This window comes from Myotis davidii, unplaced genomic scaffold (assembly GCF_000327345.1).
Source record: "Myotis davidii unplaced genomic scaffold, ASM32734v1 scaffold217, whole genome shotgun sequence".
In the NCBI taxonomy this organism is placed as follows: domain Eukaryota; kingdom Metazoa; phylum Chordata; class Mammalia; order Chiroptera; family Vespertilionidae; genus Myotis; species Myotis davidii.
Window position 1 is genome coordinate 11,163,301 of NW_006290034.1, and position 20,807 is coordinate 11,184,107.

Genomic DNA, 20,807 nt, shown 5'->3' on the forward strand with positions numbered 1-20,807 from the left:
CGACGCTCAACTACCGAGCCACACCAGCCGGGCCAGAATACTGTTTTAGATTCTGAGGGCCTCTGGCTGTGCAGTGGTTTTCCTTGAGTTCTTGAAGGATCTGGCTGAGGGCTGGGCCAACAGGCAGGTGGCAGGAATGTGGAAGGTTTTCTTTACTCTTTTGGGGGAGCCAGTGGTTCTGGGCCCAGAATGTCTGCTGTGTGTTCCTCCAGCTCTGCCCAGCAGGCCCAGGAGCACTGCCCTGCACTGTTAGCTAAATCCTTGCGGAGTGATAGCGCTCCTTAGGCACCTCCTTCCGGGGATGGGCCTCTGGTTACCTCTGCACCTGTTAAACCGCTGTCTGCTTGGCAAGTCGTTTACAGATTTTCCCTGAAAGACTGAATCATACCCTCTAACTCACAAGATGGGTTCTATGCTTTGTTTTTCCTTAAAGTACCAGGCCCACCTCTACGTCTCAGGTGACGTCTCAGGTGATCATACTGATGTGCAAGATTCTGCCCTCTAATAGGCGCTGACAGTTGTTACTTAGTCTCCTCTCTTACTTACAATTTTTTAAAAAGTCAGATAATTTGTACACATCCAAACAGTTCAAACAGCACCAAGAAATCGCTGACAAGCATCAATTAAAAAGTAATCTCCCACCTGTAGTCTCCTAGTTATCATTCTGAGTCATTGTATGAGTGATGTATATGAATCACTATGTATGTATACAAACATTAAAATTAAAAACATAAATTGTGGCATAATAAACAGTACTTTGGACTTTATGGCTTCAATTTCAAACTGTTATACTGGAGATTGTTAAATAAACATACTTATAGGTTCCTCCTTCCTGCTGTTTTAAAAGAACCAAATATTTCATTGTGTGGGTTTGTCGTAATTTTTATTGAACCTATTTTAACAGACATGTAGGTTGTTTTTAATCATTTGCTTCTATAAATAAAGCTCCATGATTACTTCTGGACATGTTTGTGATAGCATTGATAGAATAAATTCTGGAAGTAGAGTTGTAGTGGAAGTTATATCACTTAAAATTATGATGGAAGTTCCAAGTTTCCCCCCAAAAAAACGTTGTTCAATTTACACTTCCACCCACAGGGTATGACAACCTATTTTCCTACCCACTTGCCACCAATATATTAGAAAATGTTTCCACCTTTGCTAATATCTTTGTCTTTGAAAAATGTTTGCAAAAGTGATCTTGTCATCAGTCGTCTTCAGCTCTGCCTCCACTTCCCTATGCTGTGCAGGTACAAAGCTCAAGTTTATAGGTCTTCGGGGCAATTCTTCGCTTTAAACAGGCATAGGGTTTTATTTAATCTCTCAGGCTTCTCTGCTCCTCCATTTATTACCAATCTACTTTAACTCAATTCTTTTAGGATCCCGGGGTGCCAATCATCAGTGCCCGAGGCTTTCAAGGTATTGAGTAAATAAGATATGGCAGCAAACATTTCTTGTTAGTGAGGGAGAGAATAAAAGGCATGTCACTCAGGGTTTCTGGGTGCAACTTTGGTTCAATTATCTTCAGATGTTTAAAATCAAGGCTGTTTCCAGACCATTTCAAAGAACAGCAGGGCAACCTGCTGAGAACTGTGTGAAATGAACACCCTGTTACAACTAATTAGTGTTACTGTTTTCCTTGCAGTTGGGGGTGAGAGGAAATATATGAAGGGTGTTTATCCCTTCCTGTAGTAAGAAAGAATTGGAACCGCTGAAAAGGCCTGGAGGGGGACCTAGAGGAGGTTTGTTCCCACCTTTCTCCAAAGAATGGCTGAGAGCAGTTATGATCATGTTGCCGGTTTGATTCCAGTGCTCATGCTTGTTTTGGAGCCACACACCAGCTCCTCTGGTTGTTTTTGTAACAAACCTAAGACAAATAGTCCCTTCAATGAAATCCAGTCACTACTCATTGAACACTTAGAGTATGTAGATGAGTAAGGAATGAGCTCTTCCCTACGGTTTTTAAAATCTAGGCACAAAAAAATAAATGAGTAGGTAGGTATTTGAGCCCCAGTAAGATTGCAAGGAGAATAGTGGTCATGGGCTTAGACTGGATTTGAATTGTGACTTTACCCCTTACTGGCGCTGAAAACTTGGGCAGGTTGCTTAACTTCCCTTGACTTCAGTTTCCTAATCTCTAAAGGTTTGTTGTAAGAATGGCATAAAAGTCATCCATAACTTGTGATTAATATTAGTAGGTGTTTTGTCATTAGGGCTATGCCTCAGGAAGATTCATGTGACAGTAATAACTGAGATGATAGAGTTCATTTATTTTTAAAAATTGATGAGAGAGAGAGAGAGAGAGAGAGAGAGAGAGAGAGAGAGAGAGAGAGAGAGAGAACGAACATTGATTGTGCCAGACCAGGGATCAAACCTGCAACCTGAATATGTGCCCTGACCAGGAATTGAAACCACTACCTTTTTGGTGCATATGATGACACTTTAACCAATTGAGCCACACTGGTCAGGGTAGGAGATCACAGTTTAGTCAGGATAGGTTGTGCAGCTGTGACAAACATGCCCTGAGAAATGCTCCTTTGCTCCAGCAAAGATGGCCACCTCATCCCAACCAATGTTGTGCAAACAAGGACTGCTCTCCAACATAGCAGTACCCTCTCCATTTCAGGGGAGGGACTGACTCACACTTTATCATGGCACTAGTTAACTCACTCATTCCACAAGCATTAACCTAGGCAGACAGAGGGGGGAATAAAGAATACCTGCTCTCAAAAAGACAGGTATGCACACAGGTAAAGGGAACACAGGGTGATGAGTGTCCCAACAGCGTATGCACAGCCTGGGGGAGCACAGGGCCAGGACACCTGGCCCAGCCTGGGTGAGGAAGGAGCCAGGAAGTCATTTTTAGTCTCCTGATTCCCACCAGGTTTCCCAGCAGCAGGGCCTGGATGAAGGAAGACCTGGCATGAATGTCCAGTCCCTGTGTGGTCACCCCTTCACTGCTGTCCCACAGCCCAGTACCTCTACCACTCCTTCTGCTCTCAGCCTCGCCTGCTACTCCTGTCTGTGGGTCTCTGGCTATGGCTGCCCAGTGTCCATGACCACAGCAGTAACAAATTGTCCCTCCCTCACACCAGGAGGATGGGTTGGACCAAGCCCAGGATGATTAAATTGCACCACGAGTCACTGCTGGGTTGACCAGACCTTGGTTCCTGCCCTCCTTCCTCTCCTCCTGACTTCAAAGCAATGAGCAGCAAAAATTCTGTCTGATTGAGTCAGAGTGGCCACTTGTCTCCATTTCCTCACACCCGCTTAGCTTCGGAACATGAAGGCACAATGCTGAGGGGAAGTCTGCCGGCTCGCACGCTAGCCTGCTTGCGAGGCTGTGTCATGTCCTATAAATGACAACCCTGTGCTTCCTGCCCTGACATGCATTCCCTCAGCCCTTCCCTTCATTCTCCAATATGGCTCCTGCTCACCAAAGCCCAGACTTGGGTGCTTCCTGGGACTGGTTCCCTCTTCTGGGGTCCTGGGAAGCTGGCAGCTGTGGACATAAAAGCCCAGAGATGCTCAGTCGTTGAGTGGTCAAGCTGGTCACTTCCAGGGTTAGACGGGGGAGCTGGTGGCAAGTGCAGTGACAAGCTACAGATGTTCTCTAGGTCTGCTTTGCACTGTTGTTTCCATCTGATGGCAACAATGCACTGGGCTCTTGAAAGCAGAGCTTCCCAGTGTGAATCCATGAAACCTGAACTGTGTGGAAGGTGGTGTTTTTTCCAGGGCAAGCCCAACGAGTGGACTTGAGTGGAAAGTCACGATGGGCCTGTAAACACAGCGAGATGGACAGACTGCCCAAACCAGCAGCAGAAATAGTGGAGGGGTTCCCCATCCTGTCTGCCTCTCCCTAACCCACCAGCTCCTGCCAGACATCCATCTCCCTTATTCCACCTTCTTTCTCATCGTTGTTTTTCTTTCCCTCTCTGCAGTTGTCTTGCCAATCTCTGAGTTGCTAGAACTTTTCTTGGGGTGCAGGAAGACACAGGGAAGCTGTCTTCCCCAAGGGCGTCTCCTCCCTGGGAAGCCACAGGAAGCATGCATTCTCTGCTCTACCCCAAGGCAATATAGTCCAGGTATCTGGACAGGAGACGGCATTGGCTTCCAACTCAGATTATAATTAAGAGTGTTTTTGGATGTGTTGAATTTGCTGCAGATAGTTGTGCTTATTCTGGTTTTGAAGTCAGATTTCATCTTTTTCTCATTTGGTCTACAGGCAGCTCTCCTTGCACACTGAACTGAATTCATTCTCTATCCTTCCCTAGTGATGAACGGGGAGACTGGAGCAGGACGGACACCGTTCTGGAGAACAAAGCTCAGTAATTCTGCTAGTGCTCCGAGTGTTAAGGAGACTTCGGGAAATGGGTAAAAAGCAATGGGAATGAAATAGGTACTGGACGCTGGCAGCTCCAGGGAGGCCTCAGCTCAGCCTGGCAGGGATGGTGAGATTTTTGCAGCTACAGAGAATGGAGCCCCCGCAGCGGTGACAGAGGCCATGCACTGGCGATATCAGGGATCATCATCTTTTAGACACCAGCCCGAGACATTCTGTACATTTCATGTTCTAATGCAAAAGGCCTTGCACACCTGGCAGACCATAGCTTTCTGCCTTCCAACAGGGAGCACGGGTGGTCTCTCTTGCAGATGTCTGTAAATACATACTCCTATTCGCCTGAAAGATTTGAGGTATCAGGCAGAGTGTACCCTCCATAGCCTGGCGCTGAGGTGAGAGGGTTCGGTGCGGTCATGTGGGAAGGAGCACCTCGCACAGGTCGAGGTGCAGAGCAGGTACATAATCACTGACCTTTCTTTCTCTATTCCACCTCCCTTTTCTTCCTTCTTCCTACCTTCTCCCTCAAGGAAAGTTACCAGAACATGCATTTAATTTCCCACTACATATATAATGGGAGATGTTATACTCTTTGCTGTCTGATAAGGCATCATCTCAGTCAGACTTCCCGTGAAAGAGTATTGATAATACTGGGACACTAACCATGATCTACCATCCTTTATCCATTTGCCATCTCACTATTCTGATCTCTATCTTTGCCCCTCCCAGGGTAAAGACATCTGTTTAATATTTTCCTTCTTTGGAACCAGGCTATTGGAAAGCAGAAGAGGCAGAGCTGGCCAGGTGGAGTTGCCTAACGAGGCAAGACATGGCTAAAACGCAGACCAGAAACCATGGGAATGTGGCTACTTCGCTGTGGGAGTGTGGGCTGGTGGCGATATGTGAGGATATTGTGGTGGGAGCAGAGAGTAAGCCTTTGACTCTATTTCCTAGGGCGGGGCCAGGACTAGGGTGAGACAAAACTTTCTTACTAATCAAGATAGGTAATATTTAGGGCATTATTTTTATTTTTTAGCATTTATTTGAGAGAGTGGAAGGGGAGAAAGAAATATTGATGTGAGAGAGACACATTGGTTTTAGGGCAGTATTTAAAAAAAATTAAAGTTAATGTAAAAAAAAATCTATGGTTAACTAAGTATAAGAAGTGTAGAGTGATACTGGCACCTGAGGCCAAAGGAGAAGTTAGCAATACTGATCTTGTCTGTATGAGTGGGCTTGGGCTGCCACAGAAAAATATGGTAGACTGGGTGGCTTCAACAGCAGAAACTTATTTAGCACAGTGTGGAGTCTGGGAAGTCCAAGATCAAGGTCCAGTAGAGTCAGTTTCTGGTGAGATCTCTTTTCTCAGCTTGCAGGTGACGGCCTTCTCACTGTGTCCTCATACAGCGGGGTAGGGGTGAGAGAATTAATTCTCCAGTGTCTCTTCTTATAAGGGCACGAATCCCATCAGTGCCTCACTCACTTCACATTAATCCTGGACCTGCCCTAGGGAAACCCCAACTCCTGGGTCTGGGGTTGAAGCACTGGGCCAAGGCATCACCATGAACTAAAGGATCAAGGTCTGACCTCTCATTGGATTGGTCCAGTGCTGACCAAATCCTTTATTTCCTTTTCCTGGCTTGATTTTTGTCAAGTATTTGGTTGCATTTTCAACACTTAATTATTTTCATTGTTTCACAGTATTTTGCATTCCATCCAACACTGTAGTAGTCAACGATAATATTCCATAATCAAGTCTAATTTCCTAAATTTCTCATTTGAATGGAGATAGACAGGAAGCAGAGAATCCGTCGGAAACTTCAGCTTTGTTAAGTAGACTTTTGTTAGGACTTCTGTAGTTTGGGTGTGCCAGCAGATTTCATCAAATCTAAAGAGTATGAATGTCTCTTCAGCTCTTTGATAATGTAGTGACATTTTTCAGTCTTTGGTATTTTCTCCAAACTAAACATTTTAAAAATTTTTGGTTTTGATATAATAGTGTTTATAAAAAAGTTATAGGAACTGTACAAGGTACTTCTGTCTGTATACCCTTTACCAGTTTCACTTATTGTTTATATTTTGCTTTATCTGCTTTATGTGTGTGTGTATGCTTACATGTTGCTGATATATATACTTATGCATGTACATATATATATATGTACACATAAGCATACATAAATAAGCATATAGACATAAATGCTTATGTGTGTGGGTATATATATCTTGCTTATGGGAGGAAACCAATTGATGTTTCTCTCTCACATTGAGTTTTCTCTCTCTCTCTCTCTCCCCCTCCCTTCCTCTCTTTCTAAAAATCTGTAAAAACATATCCTTGGGTGAGGATTAAAGAAAACCTCACATAAGTCTGGAGCCCCCACTATGACTGTGTCCCCCTAGAGTTTTTAACTCTCAGATTTGTCCATGTGGAGCCTCAGCAATTCATCAGTTTCAGGTCAGGTTCCTACCTGGCTCTGGTACCTGTGGAGGTCTGTGCTCATGGGTTTCTTCTCCAATAAGTCATGATTCTCAGGACCCTGCCTGTCTCTTCAATTTTTGAGAAAGTGGTTTGCTCTGTGATCTCATTTCTCTGACACGTCTGAGAAGAGTTGTTGATTTTCCAGTTTGTTTGGGTTTTTACTTGTTGCTAAGATGGAGTGATGACGTCTAAGCTCCTTACATACTGGACCAGAGACTGGAAGTCCATTATTTTCATCTTCATCATCCCTTCTGTATCTATTAGTTGATCTGCTACTTTAAGAGCTTTTATTTTTTATTAATTAAAATATTTATGTATCTTTATTTACCTATGTGTCTATTTAAGTGAACCCAGGGACTCATGGAGTCAGATCTAGTTTACTGAATGGACTGTAATCTGTCCTTATTATTTATTTTGATACTCATATCATTCCAATTAGCTTCTGACATGTTCCCAATACTTTGGGGCATTTTCTTACTTTCTGTTGCAACAAGATGTTCCGGGCTGGCCTTGCATTTTTTCTGCCCCAGGGCTAAAACAATATGATTACATTTTAATTACTTTCCTTCTGGGGGAGGTTATTGTAGCGGAGGATTGAGTTTGGATGTGGAGTCCAAACTGGATGTTATTTATTGTGTTCACTGTACTTTGTAGCACATTCTCTGTGTGATGTCATCAGCATTTCCAGTGCAAAGGGATCATCTGTTAGCCTTCTTTGAATCCCGTTCTCCTTTGGTTTGACATTTCAAGCCTGGGTGTGATTCATACAGGTGCAATGCCTTATTATTTTGATTTAGGTGATTGATTTATTTGGGTACATTTGTTAAGAACTGCAATAAGTACCCTAGTTAACTCAATATGCTTCTTTCTAGTGCTCTGTGCTTAGACTTTGTTAATTCTGTAGAGTATAAAACATGGCCCCCTGCCCTTGGTCACTGTGACTAAGTGGTTGAACTTTGACCTATGAACCGGGAGGTCACAGTTTGATTCCAGGTCAGGGCACATGCCTGGGTTGCTGGCCCGATCCCCAGGGTGGGGTGTGCAGGAGGCAGCTGATCAATGATTCTTTCTCATCATTGATGTTTCTATCTCTCTCCCCATCTCCCTTCTTCTCGAAATCAATAAAAATATTAAAAAACAAACAAACAAACAAACATGGTCCCTGCTCTCATGAAGTTTTATATACTAGGAGGGAAGACGAAAAGAGCATCCACTAAGCCATGGGAAATACCACACAAAAGTATGTAAATCATCACCATCTTCTATGGTGCCAACAGTAAGTCTACTAATTCTAAGGAGGAGGTTATGGCTGGGGCAGAGAAGACAAGCAAGACCACACAGGTCATAACTGTCAGGCCAGGAGGTCTTTGCAGACCTAGGGTGAACTCTGTGCACATTTATCTTGCCTGAAAAGACAAACTCTTTTCTAGGCCACCTTTTCACACCTGAGCTCTACATCTAATGGGATGCATATAAAGAAGAATGGGCTGCTGCAACCAAGCCTTGGGTCTCACTAAATTTCCATACCTGAGCATTCCTTGCAGCCTAGAACAGGGTCGTGGAGAAACAGGAGAGCATAACCTTAAGAGATTCTCTTTTTTTACTCCCTGATGGGTCCTAGAGCAGGGAGCTCTTACCTTTTGTACAATTGCTCTGCGAGCTGTGTTTCCTGATCCTCACAGAAAGAGTATCACCTTGCAGAAAAGCATGCCAGGGTTTTTTTCTGGCCCAACGATTTTATATTTCCATGGTGTCTACAGTCTAGGTTGTAAATGCCTTGGAAGCAGGGCCCTGCATTGTACACATTAGCACCCACCCCTCCACTGTATGTACTCAGCGATAGATTTTCTCTCTGTAACAACCCTGGCTGCTTTGGGATGTGTGAGATGGGAGATAGATGATGAGATTTTTTAATTTGTATAAATACAAAGCGTCTGCGGTGTTAGCTTAACCTTATGGGCCTGGGTGGCTCTAGACTTTCACTCGTAGAAGCAAAATCACTCTAGCAGATCCAGACCTCACTTTTCCTAAACATTTTTTTAAACCACATTGTTCCTTATTTAAAAAGCAGATGGCCTTTTTAAAAGAAGGGGGCTCCTATACATTGCAAAGTCTCCTTTAAATAAAAATAAAACCATACTCTAGATCAGCGGTCGCCAACCTTTTGGACCTCACAGACCACCGGTTGCCAACCACTGGTCTAGATGACTTGTAGGCAAACTTAGGGCAAGAGCAGTCTTCCTGGCAACACTAAAATGGCACCATGTTGGCGACTTCTGTGCTGCCTATGAAGACCTCTTCTAGAAAGACTTCATTCTTCTGACTTGATGTTATATTGGGCCTTCCTCTTGGGCCTGATGATGCCTGCAGCTTGGTTTTGAGTAATTCTCCCAGCCAACGAGGTGCTGGAATTCTGTTCTCTTAATGGGAGGGGCAGGGGAAGGTGCTGGTGGAGTTTGAAGGCTGTACTGGACCCGTTGGATCATGTGGTACTTCCAACTGGGATGTTCGTGAGCATCACTTGTAAAAACCAACAGTTGGATTAAGGAAATCCCCCAACCTGAAATGAATATTGGTTTGAGTTATTAAGCCCAGAAATATTTCCTGTCTGAATTTGGTAGGCCAAGCTCGCCTTAGGTTAAGGGGTTGGATTTTCCCGTAAGCACTTGAGCTCTCTTGCTATTTTGGGTAATCACCTCTCTGGATACATATGCTTCATCAGGAGCCGGGGCTCAGTGAGTTTTGTCGACTTTGTCCTGTGCTGCATTAGGGTCTCTTCCTTGGCCGAGTGAATGCTCTCGATGAGTCTGTTCCCTTCCGTGAGCAGGTTGTAGGGTTTTGGATTAGACATTGTTGCGTGTAATCCATCCCATGTTAACAGGCGTTCCTCCAAGTGACGACAAGATCTGTCTCGTGGTGGATGACGGCTCTCCCCTGGGATCTGCTGGGGACAGACTGGTGCTCTTAGAACTGCCGTGCGCCTTGATCTTAATTTATCTGTTGTATTCAATATCATTGGAAGCCGGGAAAAGGCCACATACCTGACCTCTGTTCCAGGGCTGTGATACTGCACCCACTCCAAGCTCCCTTTGATTCCTTTGATCCTTGCCTTGGCAGGCCAAGTAGGGGAACTCCTTAGCGCTCTCTGGTCCCCAAAGATCCATCTGACTTTGTTGATTTGTGACATTTAGTCTTCAGATTAGAGTTTGATTTGATTGCAGGCTGCAGAGAAAGAAGGCTTTGACGCTATACTGGAAAATAGCTGATCGGACTGAGGCTTTTCCTTGTGTCCCCGTGAAAATCAGTATTTCTCTGTCATCGCTTGGCTGTCAAGTGACAGTTCTTGAGGGAAAGGACACTGGGCTTTATTTGGGCTTCCTGGTTATGAGAGCTTAGAAGGGTGGGTAAGGGCGACTATAGACAGCTTACAGTATTTATGTGAAGTCCGCTCCCATTCTAAATAAGGACGACTCTTTGGCCCTATTTTAGAATGTTTATTTGGGATGAAATCAACTCTACTGAAATATTATCTACCTTTGTATGGGGGGAGAGTAAGAAAATACTCACTAAATATTTTCATGCAGTAAAGAGGAAAATTGTTGACTTTCTTGAGCATCAAGACCAATAAACTTGAAAAGAAAGAAGGAAAGGAAGAAAGAAAAAAGAAAGAAAAGAAACTTGAAACACTGTGTGTCAAATACTAGTGCTGGGTTAGGAGGACATGGGTTTCAGATATAGTTCCCATATATGTAACATTATACATATTATAAGCACACAGCCTTTCTTGTGTATTTTCCATTCCCATCTGAAATCTTATGTGAACTGTGAAATAATGAAAGTGCATTTTAAAATGTGTTTTATAATTAGAATCAGTGGCCTTAATGAATTTTACCACAAAATAAAGTCTTATAGAGAATATCTTCGGCTGTCCCCAGGCCAGAAACAAGTCCATGACAATATAGAAAAAGGTCAGAATTTGGGTCTATATATTTTTTAAAAATACCCTCCTTTTCTCCAGCCTTCTTTCATGGCTGCTTTCTCAATTTCTACACTGCTTTAAGAGGCCTGAGCTGAGCTTAGATCTAAATATAGGATGCACCATTCCTTCAAGTGCCGAGGGCTTTTTCTTGGTGGTTTCCTGCACTTGCTTTCTGAGACATCAGAATTTCAAGTAAAAGAAGTACTTGACTTCTGTCTTTTATGGGCTCTAGTGAAGGTTCTTAGCCCAGAAAAAAAGTCTTTGTCAGGTTTCCCAGAGCAAAGAGTAGCTCTAATTCTTTTGCTGAGCCTCCTTTGGCTAGTCCCCTGGGGAAGTTCAGCAATACTTCATGAAAATGCCCAGTCTGGACATTGGTGGGTGTTTAAAGTTATGTTAGGGCAGGGTGCCCAGGAGATGGAGGGATTAAATACCTGGAACTGATGGTTGGCTCCAGGATTGTAAAAAGTCTTATAGAAAGAGTGGGCCTAACACTGTTGCCTCTCAGTGAGGGCCTTGGGTAGGGAGAAAACTCACTCTGAAAATAATTGAGAATGGAGTCTTGGTCTCAATCTGAAAACATGGTTGGCTTTAAGCACAGAAATTATTTTAAAAATTACACTGCTTGCTGTACACTCACACCATCTTCCACTCCTGCGCTACATTCCTGTAAGCTGAAGGCACTGCTAGAGTCACATTCCTATCCGTAACAGGGTGGGACAGGGTCCTCTCACATCTGTGGTAGGGATGGCAAAGGCGAGAGAACTTTGTAGGGGCCATCGGTCTGGAGAAGCAGTGAGGTGGGTGTAGGGACAGGGGACATCAGACTGGTGACCTTCGGAGTGAGTGCTGCAAACTGGCAGGGATGGGAGCAGATCAATGGTGCCCTTCAGGTCTCACCCCCTCCACCCCCCCCAACCCCCGCCTCGGGGTCAGGAACAATGGGGTGTTGCAACCAAGGCCACAGGTGAAGCAGAAATGGCCCCTGTGGCTGCAGCAGGTGAACTTTAATGACAGCCAAGAAGAGCTCAGGAGCCATTTGGAGACCCTGCCAGGCAGAGGGAGGACCAGGGCCTGGGATTCCACATGTCTCCTGCCCTGGGCTAGGAGCCAACGACTGATGTTATTGTGAGTGAAAACCCCTCCAGGGCCTTTCTCCAGCAGGGTGAAGCAGACCAGCACGGCTCACTGCTGTTCCTTAGCAGCTACACGTCCCTGCTTCTCATTCTGTGCACTTGCTCCTTAGCAACCACCTGTGTGTGGCACAGCACAGAACTCAATGGAGGACTCCGCTAAGAATTTACAATACCACACCAACTGGGGACAGTGCCTCCTACTGTTGGGAGATGAAACTTCTCCCCCATTATTTTGTTACCCTTCTGATTGCTGGAACTTGGACATTCTAAACTTTGAGGAAGGAGAGGCAGAAAAGGTAGCACCTGCTTCTGTTGTGCGCAGACTCTAAGGCCTCAGCTGAGGGCCTCCCCACCAGGTCCCTGCCAAGGCCTTTTGCTTTCTTGAATGACTTGACAGCACACTGATGTTCAAGGCGGGGTGCTCCCCAGCTGGAGCCCTGGAAATGCCTGCGTGGCACGCTAGAGAAAGGAACTAACTTGAAAGAAACTCCCATGAAGTAAATCACCAGGACCGGATGGTTTTCATCCAAGAGTGGAGGAAGGAAATGAAGTGTGAAATAGCACAGATACTGATGAAGACATTAGTTCTCCATTAGATCCACAGACGTGTCAGAGCAGAGGAAGTTCGCTAACATGGTGACCTATTGCTACAGGACAGAGATCAGTGGCCCGTCTGCTGCCTCTGGAAAACCTGCCCCACCTGAAAAGAACGACACAAAATATAAACGATGACACAATAGCTTTTGTCACCTTAAAATAGGTAAGAGGGACAGCATGGTAACTATTAATGCATGGCAGCATTTTAATACAAACCTTGGAAAGAGTAAGATAGTGAGTATATGACATGTGGGGTGCTATCCCCTCATCCTGTGCCCATGGCAGACATCACTAATCAATCCCATACTCTCCTCTCTAAGCTTGGATCAGTCCTCATACTTTTTAATTTTGTGCTCTCAACTGCCACCATCCAATGACCAGAGTTGACATATATGTTAAAACTCACTCACCATTCTTGCCTAAGAGGATGTATTTTATCACGGACCATATTGGCTTCTAATTAAATTGTAAATAATGGCACAAAGGAAGCCCTTCACAGGTAGTTTGGTTTAGGAGTATGACAAGAAACACGCCACATTCTTTCTTCTAAAGGCCGAGTTAGCAGAACATCTATCTCCAGGGACAGCAGTTTTGTGAGAACTGAATCCAGATGTGTAATCCCCGCCCCAAACCAGGGGAGGGTCTCTGGGAAAGCAGGGGAAGTCACTTCCTCTCTGAGGCAAGGAGCAGTCTGCTTCAGAACGTCCTTTTAACAAACGAAAATCAACAGCAACATTCTTCATTAGCCTGTCCTTGTAGAATTTAAAGAAAGTTGTAAGCATGGTTGAAGAAGTACATGGAGAGAGAAGAGACAGGAACATTGGACCCTGGAGAAGCTGAATAACTTGGTGGAAAACTGGAGGTTTCACTGGGACTGGCCTTTATTTCACATGTAGGGAGCAGAGGCCAGGGACTCCCAGGGGCTATGTGCACAGCACTTTGCCATCAAACTGATCAGAGCCTCCCGTCACTGGTTATGATTAAAGTGATTTGGCTACAATCACTATCCTACAGCCTAGTAACCTCCATGTTGAGGGATTTGTGATGGGGCAGATCTGGAGTGGACTGAAATATGGCCATTTGAAGAATGAACCTGCCTGCCCCATAGGGGATGGATGGGCTGTTTTGCTTCATCAGTGAAAAGATGCTACACAATTTGATTAACAGAGAATCAGAATGCAGTAAAATTCACTTATCATGGACGAGACCCTCATTGTCCTGTGATTTCTCATTGATAATTCAGGATCTTTGTGCCACAGGTTGTCACTGGGGGCAGGGCAGGTGCTGTGGTTCTGAGGCCATGGCAGCAACGATAGGATGGCATCCAGTTGGTCAGCAGACCTAGGTGCTAGTTCCCACTGCACCTGTGACCTTGGTCACATCCAAGCAGAGTCATAGGTCATGGGACGAGATGCTGGGTGACTATTTTGTCTGGATCTTTGCCTCATGGGAGCCAGGGATTATAACCTTCATCTTCAGGACAATCAGTAGATGAAGTGAGCAGCGACGAAGAGAAGAGACTTCAGGCCCAGAAAGCAGGTCTTCTCACTTCACCGCTTTGCTCCTGAGTCTCAGTTTCCTGTCTTTAAGGGGTGCTGTGCAGTGAGCTCGGGTTTAGTGAGCTCGATGTTTACAGCCCCGGGAGAACTCTCTGTGGGTAGATGATTAAGTATAGTGCTGATAACGTACATTTCTAAGGCACTCACAGTTTTCCAAGTGCTTTCATCTCCATAATTTCACCCTGCTGAAGACTCACTGAGTTGGGTAAGCAGTTGGATTCCTTAACTGCTTTCCACAGATGTGTCAACCGGGACTTAGCTGGATGAAAAGGCTTCCCCAAGGTCAGCACCAAGGTTCAAACTCCTCCTACCTTGTGATTCTGAATCCAGGGTTTCTTTCCCCATAGAATGATAGAGAATGGAGAGTTTACTCTAATTATTTTGACAGTAGAGTCTTCGGCGTCACAGTGTGGTAAAAATAGACTGTGAGGACAGGGAGGATCTTGGGAGCAAACAAACTGAGCTCACCAAGGTGTTCTCTCCAGCAGCTCGGTGGCCCTGGCCTTTAGGAAAGTCTTGGCAGCGGGCACTGGGCAGCGTCACCTTCTCACTGTACCCAGCTTTCCCCGGGGAGCTGTCCTGGAGGCCCTGGGGCAGGGGTGGGGAGAGGAGGACTTGTTTTGAAGTGTGGGGACCAGGGACGAGACTACATCCCAGGTGAAGGGCCTGAATTGTATGTCCCTCAATAGCCAACAGGCCGTGGCGGTGGCACACGTGGGGAGGAACAGCCTGGGAGCCCCGGTTCCTGTGCCACAGAAGTTTTTCTGAGAGGCAGGGGGATGGAGGAGGAGAGTCTGGAAGAGTTTATTTAATGCAGTCTCATGTTCATTCACATAAAGATAACTTCTATTAATTTTTATATATTAATGAATTTATTAATAGCCATTATTATTAATTCCCTACTCCCCAAAATGATATGGTGTATAGTAAAAAACAAACCCATCTGTACATACATATATATGTGGTTAAAATAAAGGTAAAAAGGGACTTGGAAGCACACAGAGGAAGTTGGGGCAGTTCCACAGGGCCATTTCACACTCATAGAGAAACACAACCACTCTGTCTCCGTAAGAGAGACCAAGGATAGATTTTCATTAAGCTGCAACTCTATATTCTCTGTCGTATTCTTTGGGATCTTTCTCTCCCACTGGAAATATCTGGCTGAGGGGAAAGGCTTTATATGACAGAAGAGAGCTTGGCGAGTGGACGTTTGTCCCACGTGAGGAAAACCTAGACTGCCAGCAGTCATCTTTTTCAGGTCTTAGATTCCTTTGTGAGTCCCATAAATACCCTCCTCTTCCCAGAAAAATGCAAGCTCTTACAAACGTGACTTAAGATATTAGGTCACTTACACACTCCCAGAGCCCATCCATTGACTTCAGGTGCATAAACTCTTCATTTAAAAAATGGGAAATGAAAATTTTATGGAATAACTTTTTTCTTTACAAAAAGGTTCACTGCATGCAGGTGAGATGATTGCAATGGAAAATGTTCTATTACAAAATATTCTGAGGTCTATGAAATTCCCTAGCCTATAACACTGACATTTACATATGTAGTCATCGTACATTCACTTATAATTCTTCTTAGTCTTTTACTGGTTCTTTTAAAGATGCTATATAATGTGTACTCCACTGTATTTGTATCTGATAACATGAGCAATATTTGGTATAATAAGGAAAATCTGCCTTTATTGTTAAGTCCATTTTGATTACATGTAGAGTATGGCATATAAAGTAATACTTTAATATATACAGCAGCCCACACGCCATCAATAAGATTTCATCCTCCAGACTTGTGAATTTTTGGAAAAAATTACTTCCACATGTTCTTAAAACTACTTAAGATTTTTGACTGGTTGGTGGTCTATTGATTCTAAATATCTGACCTGTCAAAACGCCATCTTTAAACTTCAGTGATGCATAGAGGTTTGGAATTAGTGGGGCTGAATTTACTACAGAACAAAGGGAGGCGATGATTAACACACCCATCTGAGCAGTAGGGGAGAAAATAATCCTTGAATGGATTAGATGCCATGATCCTAAAACCACATTCTCTGAATGTTGGGTCCCTGCCCAGAAACGGGGAGAAGCCAAACACTGATGTCTTTTATATGACGGGGTAAATCCATGGAACTCTGATCAGGAACACTGGGGCTGAGAGTGGGGGATCTAGACCACTGTGTGTGCAGTGACCCTCAAAACTGGGAGCCCATTCATTGAGTGTCGTGCAGTTATCAGTCTGCCTGCCAGGTGGAGGTTACATGAAAATGTAAATGAGTGAGATTTTTATTTTTTTATTTTTATCACTAACGAGGAATCACTTTTTGTGTGTGTGTGTGTATTCCAGTAGGCTATTTCCAAGGCTGGCAAAGGGGCTGCCAAGATGAAGCCAATTATTTTTCACTGTCCCACTAGGAGCCAAGAGTCACAGGCAGGCTCTCTTTGTTTACTGGCAAATTCTGGTAGATTCTGAACTCCCAGGATAGAATTCCAGCGAAACTGATCTTTGTAAGAATAGTCCATGAACAGAGAACACTAAACCCACTTTCTGGTGGACTTTCCCCATCATTTTCTACTGATTCCACCGTGTCTTGCAAGCTTTACAGAAAGCATGGCTTTTGCAAATATCATAGAATGGCATTGATGGAGACTGACTCTCTGAGAGAGGTCTCCAACAGATAGACCTTCCCAAGAAGAAAACAGACCATTCGGAAAGTCATTGTGACCCCCATCCCCTGGGAAGGGGGGGGGGGAGGAGCATTTGAATCACAAGCCCAGGTGCTCAGGAAATCTCCTGTCACTCTGAGATGGGCTGGGACATGGTGCCATGTCCGAAGTTTCTAAATACAGTTCAGGCTGGGTCATCATGACAGATGCTGAACTGGCACCACTACAGGGACCGGAGTGGGAACTCTGACAGCACTTAAATGCCACAGCCCCTGGGCTTGAAGTCTTCCTGGGCTGGGACAGGGGCAGGGACAGGGGCAGGGACAGGGGCAGGGACAGGGGCAGGGACAGGGGCAGGGACAGGGGCAGGGACAGGGACAGGCAGTGCAGAGGCTTATGGGGAGGCAGGCAGGAGCCGCTTTGGCAAGGAGAGCCTGCTGCTTCGGCAACACCACTGCTCCTTCAGAAGGCAATGGACGCCCAGCCACACTTCAGCTATTTTAGAAGTGGTCAGTTTCTGAATTGCTGGCACACTTGGAGGACACTGTTTCTTCAATGGTCATTCTGACTCTTCAAGGTAGGTAGGCCTGAGAAAAAAGAGAGGCGTGCTTTGTATGGCCAAGGCGGTGGATGAGGAATGAATGGAATGAAGTGAGCTGATCAAGATGACTCAAGGAGTCAGGAATGGAGGTAGGAATAGTATGTTGACTTTGGGATCCCCAAATCAGTCTTTAGTACACAGAACACAGGGTTAGGCACTTCCTTACCTCACTCCACCCTCCTCTTTTTGGCCATCACCAAAAATTTACCCTGGGGTTAGCTTCCTTTAACAACTCATTTTCTCCTGGGAAGGGCTTTAGAGGAAAAAAGGAGACAGGAGAGACTCGAAAGATAGGCTTTTGCTGGGGGGGTTTGAGGGGGAGGGTCTATGACATGGGATTGAGGGTGGGATTCTAAGTTTTGTAGGCGTCCTAAACTGGGGTTGGTGAGATATAAATATAAAGACACTGCTACGAATACAATCAATCCAGGGTATTTGTTTTATTCTCAATGCTCGCCCCGTGCTCCCAAAGTGGATCCCCTTCTGTTGTCAAAGCATTTGATTTTAGGGTTTCTGAAGGTAGTGTGGGATGGTGAGTTCAAGCCTTGGAATAAGACCATGGTTCTTTTCTTCTCGCTGATGTTTCTGGGTGGGTGTTGCTGGGCACGCTTGTTACCTTGGCTAAGTCTCAATGATCTCACTTGTCAAATAGGGTTATAATGTCCAGGTCTCAGTCAGCTTCACCCTCATTACTTTGGAGACCCCCTTAGGCACTAGGCCTTTTCTGCCTCCTCACTGTGTACTTTTCTCCTCCCGAGCCACAGGGTGAATGCTCTTGACAAGGTTGCCAATTTGGAATCAGGGGACCCTGCGGTCTCCCAGCTGTCTTTCTGTATTCCCACCTCTCATGGAGTCTAGGGCTGCTGCTTCTGCTAAGGTTGATCTCTCTGCTTCTCTGTTCAAGGCCCCATTTCCTTACTGAAGATCCAACATATATAACTTTTCAACGGCCCATCCTGTTCTCGCTTCTTTCAGATTCTAGTCATTTTCCTTCTCAAATAGTGTGGCTGTCAACTTGGGCCAGGAGAAGCAGACCCACTGAAGGAGACCCACACAGAAACAGGCTCTCTCAGCTGCATGCTTGTTGTTTCTTTGCTTTACCTCCTGCCTTTCTGAAATTTCTCTTTCTAGCACCACTGAATTTTGATAGTTTTTGCTTGGGGCCCTGGAATCTTTCCTTCACCAAGCGATTGATCGCTTCCTGTTCTACATTAAAATTTTTCTTTATTAGGATTTGCTTTTCTCTGTGTGAAAGAACACAAACCTTCTTTTTCCCTCTCAGATATGGTCAGAGAAATAACCAGGAAAGATCTTACCCTTGTGGTCACCTCCTTTGCCAAATGATGGAAGGAACTAACATTTAAAATACTTCTATGTGTGAGCCATCAGCATTTCTATTGTTTTGATGAGGAGATTGGCTCAGATAGGTTAAATTGCTTGCCCAAGGTCATGGCTGGGTATGTATGATTCTAGAGGACTGTGCTTTTCCCCCTTCCTGGTGGCTTCTCTGGAAATCCCACTTCACTGCAGGCAGTAGGAACAGCAAGGGTATAGAGGGTGCAGCAGTTTTCTGTGCAAGTCATTCTGTTCTCAAAGGGGAGGACATCTCCACTGTCCTTCCTGCCATGCCCAACAGCTTCTCTAGCTCTAGCACTTGGGGAAAGAGCTTGTTCCTTCCCCCATTTTATCCTCAGGACCACAGGCACCTATCTGATTTACTATCTGAGAATTTTCTAGATGACTGACCTTGACTCCTACTCATAGAAGTGACTGAATTCACTGAATTCATTTGATGCCCCTGAAAGATTTGATGCCACTGAACTCATTTGATGCCCCTGAAAGTTTTAACACAACTCATAGTTGTGGAAGGAAAACCTAGTTTCCAATAGTTCAGGTTGTGTGTGGAGATGACATTTCTGAGATTTCACTGAGAACATGGCATTCAATGAAGACACCTTGTTATTAGGGATATACTGGTCTCCTAAAGAAGATCAGAAGACTAGCATTCCAGGTTCTACGTCTGGCACAGCTTACCCTTCCTCCCAGCCCTTCTCTGGACACACCTCTTCTCTTACTTGGTTACATATACAGCAATTCATTCATTCATCCATCCATCCATCCATCCATCCAACTAAAACAATATTTTATTGAGTGCATAATAGGTAACAGACCTTGTCACAGGTGCTGAGGATACAAGAGGAATAACACAGGTGTGTCTGAATTACTTGCTGTTCTCTAATCTGCTAGACTTTACTGCCATGCCTTTGCCATAAATTTCCCTTTTCCTGGAAGATCCTTCTCCTTTCGCCAGCTCTGCCTTTTCATCTTGCAAACATCTCTTCATTAGGCCCAGAAGAGACCTCTGGGCTCAAAGAGGTGCTTTTCCCATAGCATTTGATTGATACTGCTCTTAGATAATAATACATGGAAATTAGCTTTTATATATTCCTTTTACTATTGATGAATATTTACATGGACACACTTTGTTAGCGATTCATAAAAATTTCACAAAGTGGAAAAAATAATTTCCTTATTTTACAAATGATAAAACTAAGGCTTAAAAAGGTTAGGTGACTTGTTCAAGATTAGACAGTTGAAAAAAGAGGAGGTGAACTTTAGAACTCGGTTCTCAACATGCTATGTGCCATGCTGGATTTTGACTATTTTAACTTTATTAGTTTATTTATTGACCTGTCCTGTCTCCTGAGTGATTTCTCCAGGTTTGGCTTGATAGGTTGGGTGGATTTAATTTTTTTATTATTATTACTTTCCCCTCACCGTTTATCCTCCATCTATCCTCTTCCATCTCTAACTTCCCCCTCTGCACTCACCACACTGTTTTCCATGTCCATGAGTTCTTTCTCTCTTTTTTGTTCAGTCAGGTTGGGTGGATTTTAAACCTTGAGTAGCTGGTGGTCTCCCAAGCATAATTTGAAAGGCATTGCATATTCCTAGCTGTACTCACATGTCCTACTTACATGTTTGTAATTGCCACCTCCAAAGAGGACTGCCTCCAGAAGTCATCGTTAAATTACACTTGTTGCTTAGAAGTTGGCGGCTTAGTTCTTCCCTTTTAGATTACTAGCATGAACTTGTTTATTTATCGGTGCATAGTGAGAATATCCTAACAAGGTATAAGGCAAGTTCTTCTAGGGCCTTTGGGGGAAGGCTTCCTTTCACTTTGTGGACATTTAAAGACCACCAATGTGGCACACATCTGTCAGTGGCAGTGTTGGGAGGTTGCAAGTAGTTGTGGTTGCAAAGAGCAAACAAGCGCTGGCTTGGGGATGAGTGAATGTGTCTTCTCCCAGAAAAAAAAAAATGCCAAGAGCCTCAGGAGGGGCCTATGTTGACAGCTGCTGGCCTAACACTGACTGGTAAATCTTGAAGACCACCTAATCAGGATCAACTTTTGGAGGACCTCTGATGCAAGAGGTATTTAGATTGGATATAT

The 20,807-nt window shown here is 44.5% G+C and overlaps 1 protein-coding gene across 2 annotated transcripts in view; it reads left to right on the forward strand.

Moving 5' to 3' along the window:
* The first annotated feature begins 17,119 nt into the window (after positions 1-17,119).
* TBX15 (T-box 15) overlaps positions 17,120-20,807 on the forward strand; it is a 54,652-nt gene continuing 50,964 nt past the window's right edge. For both annotated transcript variants that reach the window (XM_015563497.1, XM_015563499.1), the window contains exon 1: positions 17,120-17,329. In XM_015563497.1, the coding sequence (XP_015418983.1) occupies positions 17,308-17,329 (22 nt within the window). In that variant the 5' untranslated portion in view covers positions 17,120-17,307. The remainder of the gene's footprint in view (positions 17,330-20,807) is intronic.